The 17,055-nt window shown below is 40.9% G+C and overlaps 1 protein-coding gene across 1 annotated transcript in view; it reads right to left on the reverse strand.

Moving 5' to 3' along the window:
* Positions 1-17,055, reverse strand: part of NBAS (NBAS subunit of NRZ tethering complex) — a 975,710-nt gene that overhangs the window by 492,120 nt on the left and 466,535 nt on the right. Inside the window, exons 36-38 of the mRNA XM_040348578.1 lie at positions 15,067-15,234; positions 7,344-7,457; positions 293-410 (exon numbers count right to left, since the gene is read on the reverse strand). Of these exons, the coding sequence (XP_040204512.1) occupies positions 293-410; positions 7,344-7,457; positions 15,067-15,234 (400 nt within the window). The remainder of the gene's footprint in view (positions 1-292; positions 411-7,343; positions 7,458-15,066; positions 15,235-17,055) is intronic.

Genomic DNA, 17,055 nt, shown 5'->3' on the forward strand with positions numbered 1-17,055 from the left:
CACCAAGTGTTGCTATTTCCTATCCTCTGCATGTCACAGGTGTCCAGCCTGGGGGCAGGTGGGCAGGCATATATATGGCAAGACCGACAGAAGTGGGCAGGAAAAGATACATTTTTCTGGGTGTGTAGATATGAGCTAATTTGCATATAAGCGCTCTAGCCTAAGAACATAAGGCAAATAGTTAATAAGGTATTTAGAGATATAAACAGTTCTGCCAGTAGTGAATGCCTCAGTGCATTACTGTAGCATCTACCACTGTGTACAGAGAAGCACTGAGTAACATGAATGGTACCTTCTGTTGCTGGGAACAGGCTGTCCCCTTCACTCTTTGTCTCAGCTAATTTTCCTGTTCTCAGGAGCACCTCTGCAAAGCTTTCATGGGGACTGACTGTTGTGTAAGCAGCTTCACTCTAAAGGAACGCAGCAATAAAAATAAAGAAGAAAGATTAAGTAATGTACAAGTCATAGTCCAACCAATATTTCCAAAAAGAAAACTACATGATATTGTAATCACATAAGACTTATGAGATAAGCCTTGATACAACATATGTGAGCTGAAAACTGAGTAACTTATGAGCATTGCACACAATTTAGCTGTTCATTTACTTCACTAGAACATTTGCAATTGTTGGTATAAAATAACAAAACAAAGTAGTTCCATGCGCCCTAGACAGTTAATTAATTTGTTCACTGACTCAGCTGATTGCTCTAAAAATAAATCAGTGAAATGTGAAGCAAGATCACCGTGCTGTGGAACTGAAATATAGAAAACATGAGGCGAAATCTTTTCCCGGAGTTCATTAAGGGACTCAAAAGTCAGAGACATTTGGGTTATATTACTGCCTACAGGAAGATATAAACACAGACAAGCAACAAAACAGTTTTGTAGCAAATCAGTGCCGAAAGCAGGACCATAGACATGGAAAAGTGGGACCTGTGTACCTCAACTCAAAGAAAATAAGTCTACATTGAGTACAAAAATCCTGCTTTCTTCTTATTCATCGAGAGACAGGAGCCAAAGACATTGGGAGTGTCAAATGCTAGAGCAGATGTACACTTTGTTCCCCAGCAAGATCCTTTGTGTGGATGTAAAAGGCAGTTAAAAATGGAAAGTTCAACTTCAAAGGGTATGCATAGTAAACACTTTTTACATGCCTGCTCTACAGCTCCACATATTCACTCATACATGAAATGAGATGCAAAATATGCTTAAAGTGTAACTAAAAGCAATATTTTCTTTTCATTTAATAAGGGGGGGTTACAATCCCTGTCAGTTATTTTAGCCATCTTTTTGCATTACGGGAGATTTCCCTTCACTTCCTGTCCCATAGCCAAAACAAGAGGTGAGAAGAAATCCCTCCAAAGTGAGGAAATCCAGGTGTGTTACCAGAGCTAGTGTCCTCATTTGGGATTTCCTTTTACTTACAACACTTTAAAATGATTATGGTATACAGGCCAAATAGAGAAGGTAAAGAGGTGAATCTCCCTAACGGGGGCACAGACAGCAATGAAAACGGACAGGTGTTTTAATCCCTCCCCACTCTATCCTTAAAAAAAGAAATTAAAAAAAAAAAAATTTTTGACTTGAGTTAAGGGGCCGGATTCAGATAGGTTAGCGGATCTTTAGATCTGATTTACGTTACAACGCCGCAAGTTTTTGAGGCAAGTGCTTTATTCAGAAAGCACTTGCCTGTAAAGTTACGGTGGGGTATCGTAAATCCCCCGGCCGAATTCAAATTTGGCGGGTAGGGGGCGTGTAATATTTAAATCAGGCGCGTCCCCGCGCCGAACGAACTGTGCATGCGCAGTCTGCAAAATTTCCCAGCGTGCATTGCTCCAAATGACGTCGCAAGGACGTCATTGGTTTTCGACGTTAACGTAAATTACGTCCGGCCGTATTCGTGAACGACTTACGCAAAATTTCAAAACTTGGCTCGGGAACGACGGCCATAGTTAATATAGCATACGCCGCACATACCCCTCATTTAGCAGGGGTAACTTTCCGCCGGAAAAAGCCGAATGCAAACGGCGTAAAAAAAATGCGCTGGGCGGTCGTTCGTTTCTGAATCGGCGTAACTCCTCATTTGCATATTCAATGCGTAAAAGATACGGAAGCGCCACCCAGCGGCCGGCCTGGAATTGCAGCCTAAGATCCGACGGTGTAACACAGTTACACCTGTCGGATCTTAGGGATATCTATGCGTAACTGTTTCTATGAATCAGTTGCATATATACGAACGGCCGGCCTTAGAGATACGACGGCGTATCAGTAGATACGCCGTCGTATCTCCTATCTGAATCTGGCCCAATGTCTTTATGTCCACTCTGGATTCAGAAACTAAAATGGCAATTGGACTAAAAAACCTGCAAAAATGCCATACAATCCTCCAGGGTTAAACCTGAGGAAGGAGCCACATCCAATAGATAAGGAAGACTCCAAAGAATGTTAGGAGCCAAGGAAGTGACAGCATTCTAGGCTGTCGGTGTCAGGTCCTTGAGAGGGAACACTGCAGACTGCACTGGAACAGCTTGAATAAGAGCAAAGTGAACAACACGCTTTTAACAAAACATTTGTAAAGCTATCGGCAAGCTTATCAGCAGGCTTTAGCATTACTGAAAGTTTGTGAAAGCCTGCTGAATCCTGTAGCAGTTTCTTTAACCACCTCAATACAGGGCTTTAAAACTCACCTCCATACTAGGCCTATTCTGGCACTACTCTCCTACATATACAAATCATCATTCTTTTGCTAGAAAATTACTCAGAACCCCCAAACATTATATATGTTTTTTTAGCAGACACCCTAGGGAATAAAATGGTGGTCATTGCAACTTTTTATCTTGCACGGTATTGCGCAATAATTTTTCAAATGCCTTTTTCTTGTACAAAAATGGTTTCATGAATTAAAGTTAGCCCAATTCTTTTGTAAAATATGAAAGAAGATGATGTTACGCCGAGTAAAAAGATACCCAACATGTCATGCTTTAAAATTGTGCACACTCATGGAATGGCACCAAACTGTGTTACTTAAAAATCTCCATAGGTGATGCTTTAACATTTTTACAGGTTACCAGTTTAGAGTTACAGAGGAGGTCTAGTGCTAGAATTGTTGCACACGCTCTAACACACGCGGGGATACATCACATGTGTGGTTTGAACGACGTTTACATATGTGGGCAGGACTTACGTGTGCGTTCGCTTCTGAGCGCGAGCTACCGGGGACAGGGGTGTTTTAATGGTTTTATTTATTTATTTCTTATTTATTTTACTTATTTATTTTTTACATTTTTTTTTCTATCGCTTTTATTCCTATTACAAGGAATGTAAACATCCCTTGTAATAGGAATAGTGTGTGACAGGTCCTCTTTAAGGAGAGATGTGGGGTCAATAAGACCCCACATCTCTCCTCCAGGCTGGAAAGAATGAGATTGTGAAAAAAAATTCACAGATCTCATTCTTACTAGCCGCAATTGCAGTTAGTTTACTTACGGGTACCCGGGCGTGATGTCATCACATTGCGCCCGGGCCTCCAACGGTCATAGAGATGACTGGTGACCATCTGGTCACCAGTCATCTCTATGCTGCACATCTGGCGGACGGTGATCATCTCTCCGGGCCCCCGATGGGATGGGAGAGCCCGGAAAAGAACCGGATGGCGGCGGGAGGGGACCTTTGAATTAAAAGGTTTATATATGTAAAAGAAAAAACATAAATCTTGTATACTTCCGCGTACCAGTCTTTAGACATGACATTTTTCTTCACTGTAATTACCTGCAGTTCTATTGGCAAACCCCCTTAATAAATAACTGATGTTTTCAGGTATAGGAGAGCATATAACCTCCTTCTATATTGCCTGAGCCTAAGTGGACAATAACTAGGCCCAAACCAAGACATGGAGAATGCACTGGGTTAGGACTCTGAAAGAGCAACAGATCAGTAAAGTAAAGGGGGGGAGGGTGTTAAGTATCAGACACACTTTTAAATAAGAGGCAAATGCTATGTCCTGGACAGAAAATCCCCTTCTAGTTTCAAACTTTAACGTTCAACTATTAAACAGCCATGAAGTGTGATCTTGTTTTCTACCTCTGGACCCTCCAGCGATTATTTTGACTAGGCATTCATTGAAAACTATCTGCCGTAAATAGGGTTTTCAGTGTTGTGCTGAAAGAAGAAAAGGTGACAATAATGGCTGTCGAAAAACGGTCCAAAGCTCCGTGACCGCGGGACCTGCGGACCCGATCGCCGCTGGAGTCCTGCGATCGGTCCCCGGAGCTGAAGAACGGGGAGAGCTGTATGTAAACACAGCTTCCCCGTTCTTCACTGTGGCGGCATCATCGATCGTGTGATCCCTTTTGTAGGGGGACACAATCGATGATGTCACACCCCCCTACAGTTGTAAACACACTTCAGGTCACACATAACCCGATCCGCGCCCCTGTGGTTAACTCCCAAACTGCAACTGTCATTTCCACAGTAAACAATGCATTTTAAATGCATTTTTTGCTGTGAAAATGACAATGGTCCCAAAAATGTGTCAAAATTGTCCGAAGTGTCTGCCATAATGTCGCAGTCACGAAAAAAAAAGCTGATCGCCGCCATTAGTAGTAAAAAAAAAAAAAATAATACAAATGCAATAAAACTATCCCCTATTTTGTAAATGCTATAATTTTTGTGCAAACCAATCAATAAACGCTTATTGCGTTTTTTTCTACCAAATATAGGTAGGAGAATATGTATCAGCCTAAACTGAGGGAAAAAAAAGTTTTTTTTTATATATTTTTGGGGGATATTTTATTATAGCAAAAAGTAAAAAATATTGCATGTTTTTCAAAATTGTCGCTCTATTTTTGTTTATAGCGCAAAAAATAAAAACCACAGAGGTGATCAAATACCACCGAAATAAGGCTATATTTGTGGGGAAAAAAGGACGCCAATTTTGTTTGGGAGCCACGTCGCACGACCGCGCAATTGTCTGTTAAAGCGACGCAGTCCCGATTTTCAAAAAGGGGCCTGGTCCTTTAGCTGCATTTTGGTCTACCTACAGACAAGCCTTATTATAGGCCTACCTGTAGGTAAAAGTTCCAAAAATGACTATACACCAGCTTTAAAACAACAAGGGCAGAAGATTTAATAGATGGAAAGTTGAAAAAATTACTGAAGGTCCACTCTATAGTTTTTTGTTGAGAACACCAGCGGTGTGTAACCCTATTGCTCAGACTTCCATCATCTCATACAGGAGTGTGTGGGCTCTGCCATTCTGCACTTGTTCTTCGAAGATTAAGTTATTACTAAAACCAGTAGTAATCAAATGCAGAGGCAAATATTTATTATGCCAACAAGTAGATACATTCATATAGTCTTTCAGAGACAACTTTCCCATTGAGGGCAACTATCATGGGGCCTGCAATGATATTGAGTTTGTAATCTCTGCTCTAAAATATCTGCTAGCCTAAAAACCCTAGGATGGATCATTATATTTTAGTATCCTTTGCTTGATTACCATCATTCTAATAATTCAAAGATACTGAATCTTAAACTGATATTAAACCCTCAGGGCCAAATCCTCAAAAATCCTGCCTAACTTATTTTTTCCCATTTAAGTTACACCGACTTAAAATTTCTACCTAAGTGCCCGATCCACAAAGCACTTACCTAGAAATTTCAGGCCATGTAACTTAAATGTCTCCGGCGCAAGGTGGTCCTCTTCTGCAGGGGGCGATGACAATTTAAATGAGGTGCGCTCCCGCGCCGGCCGTACTGCGCATGCTCGTGACGTAATTTTCCCGACGGGCAGCGCGCAAAATTACGTTACGTCGGGCTTTGTGGATTGCGACGGGACAATAAAGTTGCGTCGGGTAAAAAAAAAGTTACGCGCCGGGAAAAAAAATCAAAATTTAAAAAAAAACGCGGCGATCGAAAAAAAGATCTGTTTTTACAAGGTGTAACTAGTTTACACTTTGTAAAAGCAGAACTAATTTTACGTATGCAAACGTAAACTTACGCAGAAAACACAAAGCTGAAAAGCTTTGTGGATCTCCGTAAGTCCTCATTTGCATACGCAAAGCGGCATTTCAACTCGAAATGCCCCCAGCGGCGGATGCGGTACTGCATCCTAAGATCCGACAGTGTAAGTGTCTTACAGATGTCGGATCTTCTGCCTATCTTTGGAAAACTGCTTCTGAGGATCAGTTCCAAAGATAGGCACAGGGATACGCAGGCTGAACAGCAGTTCCGCCTGCGTATCCCTTTTGAGGATTTGGCCCTCAGTTTTTTAAGCACTTTCAGCAGCTGATTTGATCATTTACTGAGCATGTAGCTTCTTTATCTTTTATTTCTTGTCCATATTCCAGTGTAAGTCAGAATGGCTGGCTCAGGTTGTTTCTTGGTGGCTCCTTTCTATGGAGCCACCCTTGCATGAAGAGACTAGAGGTATGTCCCCTCATTGTGAATCAATAGAAACACACAGTTACTGTAAAAGATGGCACGGCACTTGATCTCCTGCTCCCCCCTCAACTTCTGTAAGTTAGCAGAATGATTGGAGATTGCACTTTACACTGCTTACTATTTTGTGTGAACACATTGGGGGTTATTTACGAAAAGGAAAATCCACTTTGCACTACAAGTGCACTTTCAAGTTCAGTCGCTGTAGATCTGAGGGGGACATGCAAGGAAAAAAAAAACACTTTTGCTTGCACACGATTGGATGATAAAATCAGCAGAGCTTCCCCTACTTTCAGAGCTCCCCCTCAGATCTACAGTGACTGCACTTTCAAGTGCAAAGTGGATTTGCTTTTTGTAAATAACCCCCTATAAGTTCAGAAAAGCAGCACTGATAGTGTGGGAGCATTGACAATTGTAAATTGCAAGTCCTGGGGTAAGAATTATAACAAATAGTTTACTGGGAGATATTTGTTTTATTGTGCTCAATATGTTAAGCTAAAAAATGCTGAGGGTTTACTACCTTAAATCTTGCAAGAATTTAACTGTGTATAGCTTATTCTAAAGAGGAAACTTCCCACCAAGGTATAAGATCTGCCTATAAAGCTGAAGGGTTACTGAACCTGTCGAGATGCAGTGAAAACAGAGATAACATCTTCTGTGGTTATTCTTTCATTCCTGTACATCCTTCAATAACAATACACTTTAGATAAAAAAAAGTAAAAGGCATTGTACTGCTTGCTACCTATTAAACAGGTGTGCACAAGATAAATATCACCCCTGTTGAGATAACAAGAAGTTTAATTAATTAATCCTTGAGACCCACTTGAAAACATTTAATTACGTTATCTACATCAAGAGCGATAAAGGATTTTCCCTTGCTTGGTGCCTTAGATTTTATACTTACTTCAGCAATAAAAGGATTGACAATTAAAGATTCATAAAAAGGATGGCAGCCTTGATTAACTCCTGCTGTGCTTGATCCCTTGGCATCCTTTGGTGTACCGCTGTGCTCCTGAGCCTGATCAGGCAAAGAAAACAAATTGTTAACATGTCAGTGTGATCCTGCATTATGTGGTGCATGAAATGCACTGCACATAATGTCACAAAGCAATTTCTAACATTTCAACGTCTTAATTAAGAACTGCAGTCATTAAAATAATAATTAAAAAAAAAATGGATAGGTGCAACAGAACACTAACAGTATAAAGGTGTGCTGGCTATATGAGAATTCTCATTTTCAGCTGATAAACTCAAGCTGAAATTGCATGTTCCAATCTGCACAATCTTCGATCTACCAAAACTGGTTAGGGCCAGCTTAAAGACCTGTACACTCGGGTAGAATGTCGGGAGACATTTGCCAGTGCAAAAACAAAACAAAAAAACAGCTGGTATGTCGGTCCATCGGACGTGCATGCTGGAAAACCAGCATCCGACCAACTGCCGTTCAGTGCTCTGAGCCAATGGCCGAGAGCGCTGATCTGAGGATTCTGGGGGGGGCATCCTCCATCACAACACAACAGCTCAGCGGGGAAGATAGTTGAAATAACCTTGCATGGAGCGGTCAGGTTTTTTATTGTGCACGAAAATTGCTTTGAATATTAAAAATTAATTATAGAAGTAAAACCAAAGCTTGTTTTCTGTACTTTTCCTATGGATCACAGGAGTGCAGTTCATTCTGCACTTATGTGACCCGTTTTCAGCAAACAGCAGGCTCAAGCCCCATCAGCTGGCGTAACAGAGCCAGTCCAGGCTCAAACAAGATTGTGATAATGAAGTTGGGATCTGTATACATGTCTAGAATGGCACTTTGCTCAGCCTCTCAGCGAGCCGCTGAGGGCCTGAGCTGGCCGCTCCCTCCAGAGCCCAGCGCTCCAGCGGTGTTTGATCGCTCGGTCCCCATAGAGCCAGCAGGGGACAAATGCTGCATCCAAATAGGCAGGTATGTTTTAAAAAAAAAAAAAAAAAAACAATATATATATATATATATATATATATATATATATATATATAAATATATATATATATTTTAAATCATGTTTTTGGTTTGTGGTGCTTAGATGCAGTGAAGATCTGCTTTAAGAAACCTGCAAAAGGTTAGTAGGGGAAGGCAAAGGATTTAATATTAAATAAAATATCAACCTAAAGGAACACTAAAGGTTCGTTTTTTATTAGATCAATTGATTGCTGTAAGCTAGAGAATTTAAATATCACTTACCTCGTTTTTCCTTTTGACCTCCAAAATACAGTAATCCAGGTTTGAAAATGCCATTTCCTGTCTCTCCTCTTCTTGCTTTCCACCAGCATCTGAGACGTTTTGCATGGTGGAAAGCAGAATGTGCTCACCCCCTCCCTATGACTACAGCCCTGCGTGAAGATGCTCTCTTAGCCCTCACAGGCATGGAGGCTAAGCCTAATGGGAACTGTAGTTCCCATTAGGCTGTGATGTAGCAAGAATGAATGCGCACCGCAAACCAGGAAGTCAGTGAGAATAACAATCCAGGAGTGCTGGAGGTGAATAAAACAGCTCGACTTCAACAGGTGTCAAACTAGTTATAATGCAAAACATTACTTTTTACTTTATCAGCTACTGTCAGACTTTAATTTAAGAGGAAAATATTTTTGTCTTTACAACCCCATTAAAGAAGAGACAAGGGTTCAAGGCTGGCTATACGTCTCCCCACAAAAAATCAGGAGAGACGCCCATTGTATTTCATTTAGGTGGAGTGGATTTGGAGGTATCCAGGTGTAAATGGACAGTAGAGTCTTGGCCACAAACAAAGCAGATACTAAGCTGTCATTTGTCGTTCTGCTCTGATCAGCAGGGAACCAAGCTCACATATCCCCTGCTGATCGCAACAGAATCCGCCCCATGTGAAAGATGCCTAAAACATTTGTACTTGTGTTATTTCAATAAAAATAATTATCTGACCTAGGGTTTTTTGAAAGCATTCAAGCATTTATAAATTCTTCACAAGCAGTAAATACGATTTACAACAAGCCCTTATTGACCTCTGTAGCTGTCGTAACTGTGGAAACAATGTATCCTCAACGCAAAAAGCAAAACACTAAGGGCCTTTAAAGCGGTAGTTCACCCCCCCGACACGATTTTACCATCGAGACAGGCATTGTAGCGTGAGCTACAGTATGCCTGTCCCGATTTTTTTAACCCCGGACTCACCTTGTAATCGGACATCGTAGATTTCGGCTCCCGCGGGGAATGGGCGTGCCTATGGAGAGGGAGGATGATTGACGGCCGGCCCTGGCACGTCACTCTCCCCGAAGACAGCCGGAGTAGGTCTCGGCTCTTCACGGCGCCTGCGCACAGGCTATGCGCACGCGTCGTGAAGAGCCAAGCCTATTTCGGCTATTTCCGGAGAAGCGCGACGCGCCAGAGCCAGCCGTCAATCATCCTCCGTCTCCATAGGCACGCCCATTCCCCGGTATCTTCGATCTACGCGTACAAGGTGAGTACGGGGGTAAAAAATTTGGGACAGGCATACTGTAGCTCGCGCTACAATGCCTGATTTTATGGTAAAAGAAAAAAAAAATATTTTTTCGTTGATAGGGTGAACCCCCGCTTTAAGTCAGTTATCTCAGCAGCTCAGCCCATTCTGCTCCCCCCCCCCCCTCCGCCTCTCAGAGCGCATGCTATATGTTTACATTAGAGATACAAAAGTTTTGAAAGGCTTTTAAAGTGGGGCAAGTGAGGTGGATCAATTTCTTTAGAAAGGGGGCGGCCATACATGGCCATTCCCTGCTCAAACAGTCAAATAGTGATCCATCTATAGCCAGCTTTACTCACTGCTGGGAGGGCAACCAGGATGCTTACAGAACAATCTGAAAGACTTCAGTGCTGCTACAATAAAAAATGTTGTAATTGCTTAACAGTGTCTGCAGCTACAGAAGTCAGGGGGGCATTTACTGCTTGTTAAGTATATATATATATATATATATATATATATATAGATACTAGAATATCCATATGTTCACTGTTGGCACATGTTTACCTGGTTAGCCGATAAATTTACCTCAGTACAAGTAGTCACTTCCCTATCAAATGAGGAAGAACCATCCAATGCATCATGTACCCATATGAGTGAAGCACAATGGATTTAAAAAAGAAAACATTAAAGTTGCTAATTGGCATCAATATTTGCCCCATCTTCAGAAAAAAAGCAGATGCATAATCAAGAGATTGTAGTTCAAACCGGGCATCGTTTAAGCAAACAGGAAAGTTTCTGTAACCCTCATCAACCAATGACCCTTCACATTCCACTTATCTGCCATCCAACCAAATAGTTGGTGTGGACTACACCAACGCAACGCTTGTTGCAGCTTCTTATTAGGAAAATCCTGACAGAGTAAACCTACTATGTAATGATACCCTGTCTGCTCAGATATCTGTTAACATATCTTTGTGTGTAGGCAAAGTGTTCATCATAAAGGAGATGATGCAGAGGATAGAATTGGCAGGTTAGTGAGCTCGCTGACAGCTACAATTTGAACCTGAATATGAAGGGAATGATTGAAGGGTGTGTAACACAAATAGGGACACAGGACAGATGACAAGTGTCAGAATCTCCCCTAAGTATGCAGTTATTTATCTATCATATTTTATATAGCACTCATATAAAAACTATGTAAACCTTAACAATGCTCCTTTTTAGTCTGTTAAATATACCATTGAAAGTGGTTTTATATATTTGCAGTAGAAAACTTTTCAGAAAGGAGTGGTGCAGTAGCTGCCAGGTATTAAGGAGGTGATACCGCTACCTTCTGAATGCCTCTACCCCCTTTTTTATGACAGCCAAAATGGTATCTAAATACTACAAAGAAACGGGGTCCAAAGCATTTGGCCCATGGTGGTGGCACAGCCCCATTAACTTAAAGTGGAACTTTAGTGCACAAACAAAACATGAGTGAACAGGCAGGTTGTTTGATGCAGAAGAGACATGCTTTGTCTCTTCTGCCATAAAGCCTCTCAATTGCCTATATGTGCCTGTACGTCCCTGTACAGTGAGCTGAACACGCACACAGCTCACTGCACAAATTTGGCAATGCCAAAGCAGATGAAACTCATGCAATTGCATAGGAATGTCATCTCGACCCAGCCAATGTTAGTGGCTGGCGATTGAGACCAAAAATGTCTATGGCAAAGTGCAACTGACCTGCAGGAAAGCCACAGGTGCACTGCACCCACGGTGTGGGTAAACTGCAGAGCATCAGAGTGAAAGCAGCCTTAAGCCCTTAAAGGACCCTCCATTCACCTTTAATGCAAACTGCTAAAAAAAAAAAAACAGAAGGGGATTCATCCCCTTCCCTCTGGGTGGATCAGAGGGCCCATAGGGTGGAGTGGGCTGCGTCCGTGTCCTCTCTGCATATGCAGAGTGCACATGGACCTGTCATCCACCTGCTCTGCATATTGTGGCCCACATCCAGTTACCAAGTCGGTTAAGTGGCCCTCGATCTTCAAAAGGTTGGGCACCCCTGATCTAAAGTAACCTTAAAAATTTAAACTTTCATGGGTGTACCAGAGAAGCTTCCAGCAGAATATATCATCCTGACTACTGTATGCTGTACAGTAGTTCAGAGCTCTGTATTCTGGTCTTCAAAACGATCACAGAAGTTCCTTCATTGCCAAATGTGTGTCAGCTAAAAGAATAGTATGCCTGTCAGCTGAATTTTAATGCATATTCCCAAATGATGGGCTGATCTACAATTAGTCTTTTATATTTATACTTGCCTTATGCAATAATATAAAGTGGTAAGACCTGCTGTGCAGCTTTGCAAAACTATTAACCCTTTTGAATTTTCCATCTAAGTTTATTTTACTTATGTACACAAATAATGCCCATAATTTTGAGAAAAATAAAGGTTGTCAAATAAAACTCAGGGACTAAGTAGGGACATATTTTGTAGGAGAAGCACTCAAAGAGGCAACAATTATGCTGAAGGGTCTACAGGATCCACAGCTAAAAAAAAAAAAAACATCAAATGGAAGAACTAATGTTCTTCAAATCTAGGTTTTATGGATGTAATAAAACTCAACAAGGAACAACAAATGTCCCTGAACCTTAATTTCCATGCAGCACATCATTACATAAGGTTGTAGTTCGCTGCTACACAGGTGAGTTACCACCTGCCGTAGTTGTATGTTGGTGTGCAGAAATTGGCACCAGAGCATGCCAAAGTGTAGACCTGAAGAGGTTCTTACGGACAAAAATTCATATAGTAATTTGTTTGGAGTTTGCCAACTGTCACATGGGCTTAGTGGTCAGCACCTTTGGCTGGCAGCACTAGAGTTGTTGGTTCAAATCTCATGACACCACCTGCATGGAGATTGCACAATCTTCCTGTGCCTGTCTGGGATTGCAGGTACTCTGATTTTCTCCCCCACCTCAAAGACATGCTGGTAAGGTTCATTGGCCCTAGCATACGTATATATGAATGTGAATTATGGACCTTAGATTGTAAGATCCCTGAGAGCAGATACTGATGTGAATGAGCAATATACTGCATATGTTTATGTTATATACCTGGAAAATAAACTGAACTCTTTGGTCTTGTGTAAAATGATTTAAACAGTGTTAGGTGGGCAAAATGGGGTAACAACTGGAGTATACTAGTAGAAACTACAAAATGTTATACTGCATTTATCAGTTTACAGTGGGGAAAACAATTATTTAATCCATTGCAGATTTTTATTTTTACGTTTGCCCACTTACAAAGAAATGAAGGGTCTATAATTATCATAGGTATATTTTAAATGATAGAGACAGAATATCAACCAAATATCCAGAAAAAAAAAACACATGATACAAATGTTATAAATTGAGTTGCAGTTCAGTGAGTAAAATAAGTATTTGATCCCCTACCAACCAACACTAATTTTGTCTCCCACGGACTGGCTACGGCATGTGCTCATGTGGTATACAGATTAGTCCTGTCAATTTAAGAAGCTGCTCCTAATGGCAACTTGTTATATGTATAAAAGACACCTGTCCACATAATCTCTTTCTTCAATTGAAACCTCACATGACGGTGACCAAAGAACTGTCAAAGGATGTCAGGGACACTATTGTAGACCTGTACAAGGCTGGAATGGACTACAAGACCATCAGCAAGAAGCTTGGTGAGGAGACACCTGTTGGAGCAAACTATTTGCAAAAGGAAGAAATACAAAATGACCATCAATTGCCCTCAGGCTGGGGCTCCATGGAAGATTTCAACTCATGGGGTAAGGATGCTCATGGGAAAGTGAGAGATCAGCCCATAACTACACGGGAGGAGCTTATGTCAAGACAGTTGGGACCACAGACACCAAACACATATTGATAACACAATATGCCACCATGGATTGAAATCCTACAGCACTTGCAATGTCCCCCCTCCTCATGAAGACACGTGTCTGAAGCTTGCCAATTAACATCTAAATGATTCAGAGAAGGATTGGGAGAAAGGGCTGTGGTCAGATGAGACCACAATTTGGCATTAACTTGACTTTTCGCGTTTAGAGGAATAAAAATGCTGACTATGACCCTAAGAACACAATCCCTACAGTCAAGCACAGAGGTGGAAATAATATGCTTTGGGGCAGTTTCTCTGATAACGGTACAGGCTGACTTTGCCTAATTGAAGGGCCAATGAACAGGGCCATGTTATGTAAAATATTGGATGAGAACCTTCTTTCCTCAGCCAGCACAATGAAGATGGTTCAAGGATGGGTCTTCCAGCATGACAAAAACCCAAGGCAACAAAGAAGTGGTTTAAGAAGAAGCACATTAAGGTCAGAGTGACCTAGCCCGTCTCCAGACCCTAATTATATAGAAACGTTGAGTTGCCAAGCGACAGCCAATAAACCTTAAGGATATATACCGCAAACACAAGAAAAGTTTGATGTGAGCTTTTGGTCGGAAATTCCGACCGTGTGTAAGCCTCATTGGATTTTTTCTGTTTCAGAGAGGAAAAATTCTTGTCGGAAATTCTGATTGTCTGTATGCAATTCCAATGTCTTGTGTTGTATGTCACTGTGTTCTTGACGGTCAGAATTTCAGACAACATTTGTGTGACCGTGTGAATGCAACACAAGTTTGAGCCAAAATTCTGTCTGAAAAAAAATCCACAGTTTTCTTGTCGGAATTTCCGATCGTTTGTACATGGCATTAGAGAAGATCTGTAAAGAAGAGGGGACCAAAATATCTCCTGAGATGTGTGCAAACCTGGTAACCAACGACAAGAAACGTCTTGCCTCTGTTCTTGCCAACAAGGGTTTATCCACCAAGAACTAAGTCATGTTTTACTTGGGGATCAAATACTTATTTTACTCAATTTATAACATTTGCATCGCATGGCATTTTTTTTTCTGGATTTTTAGTTGATATTTTGTCTCTATCATTTAAAATATATCTATGATAAAAATTATAGACCCTTAATTTCTTTGTAAGTGGGCAAACATACAAAATCTGCAGGGGATCAATCAATTATGATCCCCACTGTATATAGAGTCATCTCATCTCTATCTTTACATTTAAACACCATCAATAGACTTTTTGGGTAAGCTACACTGTATTTTAAAAGTTATCTGTCCTTTATTATTTTTATATATTTTAATAAATTAAAATGCTTACATTCAGGGGACGAAGATATGTTAGTGACTTTTTCCACCATTGTCCATCACTAACCGCATGCAACACAGCTTTAGTAGTTAGGGTTGTATTAGTAATAACTTTCATTGTTGTGGCTGTTGTTCGATGCAGCAAATCCACAGATGGGGCAGATGCAACCTTCAACTCAGTCTGTAAATGTAACATCACACAGTTCAATGTCTTTTATGGACATGCATGTCAAACATATTATAAAGCAGATATGACTAACTGTTGACATACTCTAGGCAAGTAAAACTTTACAATACATGGAAACATGCAATATCATTCACAAAGAGCTCTTCAAAATGACTAAATGTTATCAGTTAATGCTTTTTTTTCCCTTGTTTGCAATAGAAGATCAACTTAAGCCTCGTACACACAATCAGAATTTCCGATGGAAAAAGTCTGACAGACTATTTCCATCGGAAATTCCGACAGTGTGTATGCCCCATTGGAGTATTTCCATCGGAAATCCCGATGAATTCCATCTGGGTTTAGATAGAGAACATGTTCTATTTTTTTTATTCCGTTGGAATTCCGATGTGAGTTTGGCCGGGCAAAAGCCTGATCGGCAATAATGTACAAGGCAACAGTCTCAAACTAACATGAAATCGGGATGCAGAAATAACATTGCTGAAGACGAAAACATAATGAAAGACCAAAATTAATGATGGAGCAAAACATCAATGACCATTTGTAACGGAATGACCCGGGACACCCAGAGACTTTGTAAGGATGAGGGGTACTCCTTTACCGGCATCACCAAGGAGTCTTATGTCTAGGGTCACCTTATGTCCGATAGGGCCATAGGGTGACTGACAAATTATGTCCTAAATTACAGGACAGGGGACATCACTGATAGTTCATATTGCAGGATTTTGAGATACTGCAAGATGTTGGTTAATTGTGACCCAACCAGTCAATAGTGACTCATTCTATGATTAGCCCTGACTAGTGACATGCTAATTGAGTCAGGCTCCTGGAAGACCTTCCATTGTGTGATAACACTGCTTTAAGCCTATTGATGCTCAGAGGTGTGAATACCTTTCGGTCAAGCTGTATGCGAAGACAGAACATCCGTCTAGGGATGTGGATTGAAGAGATCATTGTGTGTGATGGTGTTTTGTTTGTTATGCTGTTAATGAAGGAATGTGCAGTGATTAGATCATGATAATTATAGCCCGGCGCCGACATGTTTAGTAATTAGCTCAAAGAATGTGATTGAAGCCCCCCACGGTGTGATGTGTGGGTGGGGAGTTGATTGTTCCTTTAATGCCTTGTACTGTATATAAGACTGAAAGAAACCATTAAATTAGGCATTACATTTGAAACCAGAAGCACAGAGCTGTGTGTGTCTTGTGTCTGGGGGGGAATTCTTATGGGTCTTGTTTGTTTGCCTGATTGTGGAGTGTCAATAAGCTGTCTTGGATGGGATGGAAGGTCGTAAACGGTGGTGACGGTTACACCATTGTTTTAGAATAACATTTTGGAGGTAGTGAACCATAAAATTGTATTTGTTGGCTTTGATTAATTATGAAGGTGGTGAAAGTGGAGAAAAGATGAATGTGAGATAGGAGAAGGAGAAGAGCAGATGGGATAAAAAGGCAAAAGGAAAAGACAAAAGAGAAACTAGAAAATGATGAAGAGCAGAGATGACATAGAATAACATTGCATTGATTATTGGGGTGTTACACACATAAGTAAACATGGTGCATTTATTGAAAAATAAAAATTTTTGTGATCCCTTGAGATCTGAGACGCAGTCAACCTCTTGGCGCACAGTTTTGATTGGCCCCGTTTTGATTTTACATGTCACTGATTTGTATATGTTACAATGTTTTCAATAAAATATTTAAAGAAAAAAACAAAAAGTTGCTATTGTAATTGTATAGGAAATGGTCTAGTACTTAGAATGGCCAACCATGCATTGCAGGAATCTGTACATTGTTTTAGTGCCACCCTTTGTTGACC

The sequence above is a fragment of the Rana temporaria genome, chromosome 4 (assembly GCF_905171775.1).
Source record: "Rana temporaria chromosome 4, aRanTem1.1, whole genome shotgun sequence".
Taxonomy (NCBI): domain Eukaryota; kingdom Metazoa; phylum Chordata; class Amphibia; order Anura; family Ranidae; genus Rana; species Rana temporaria.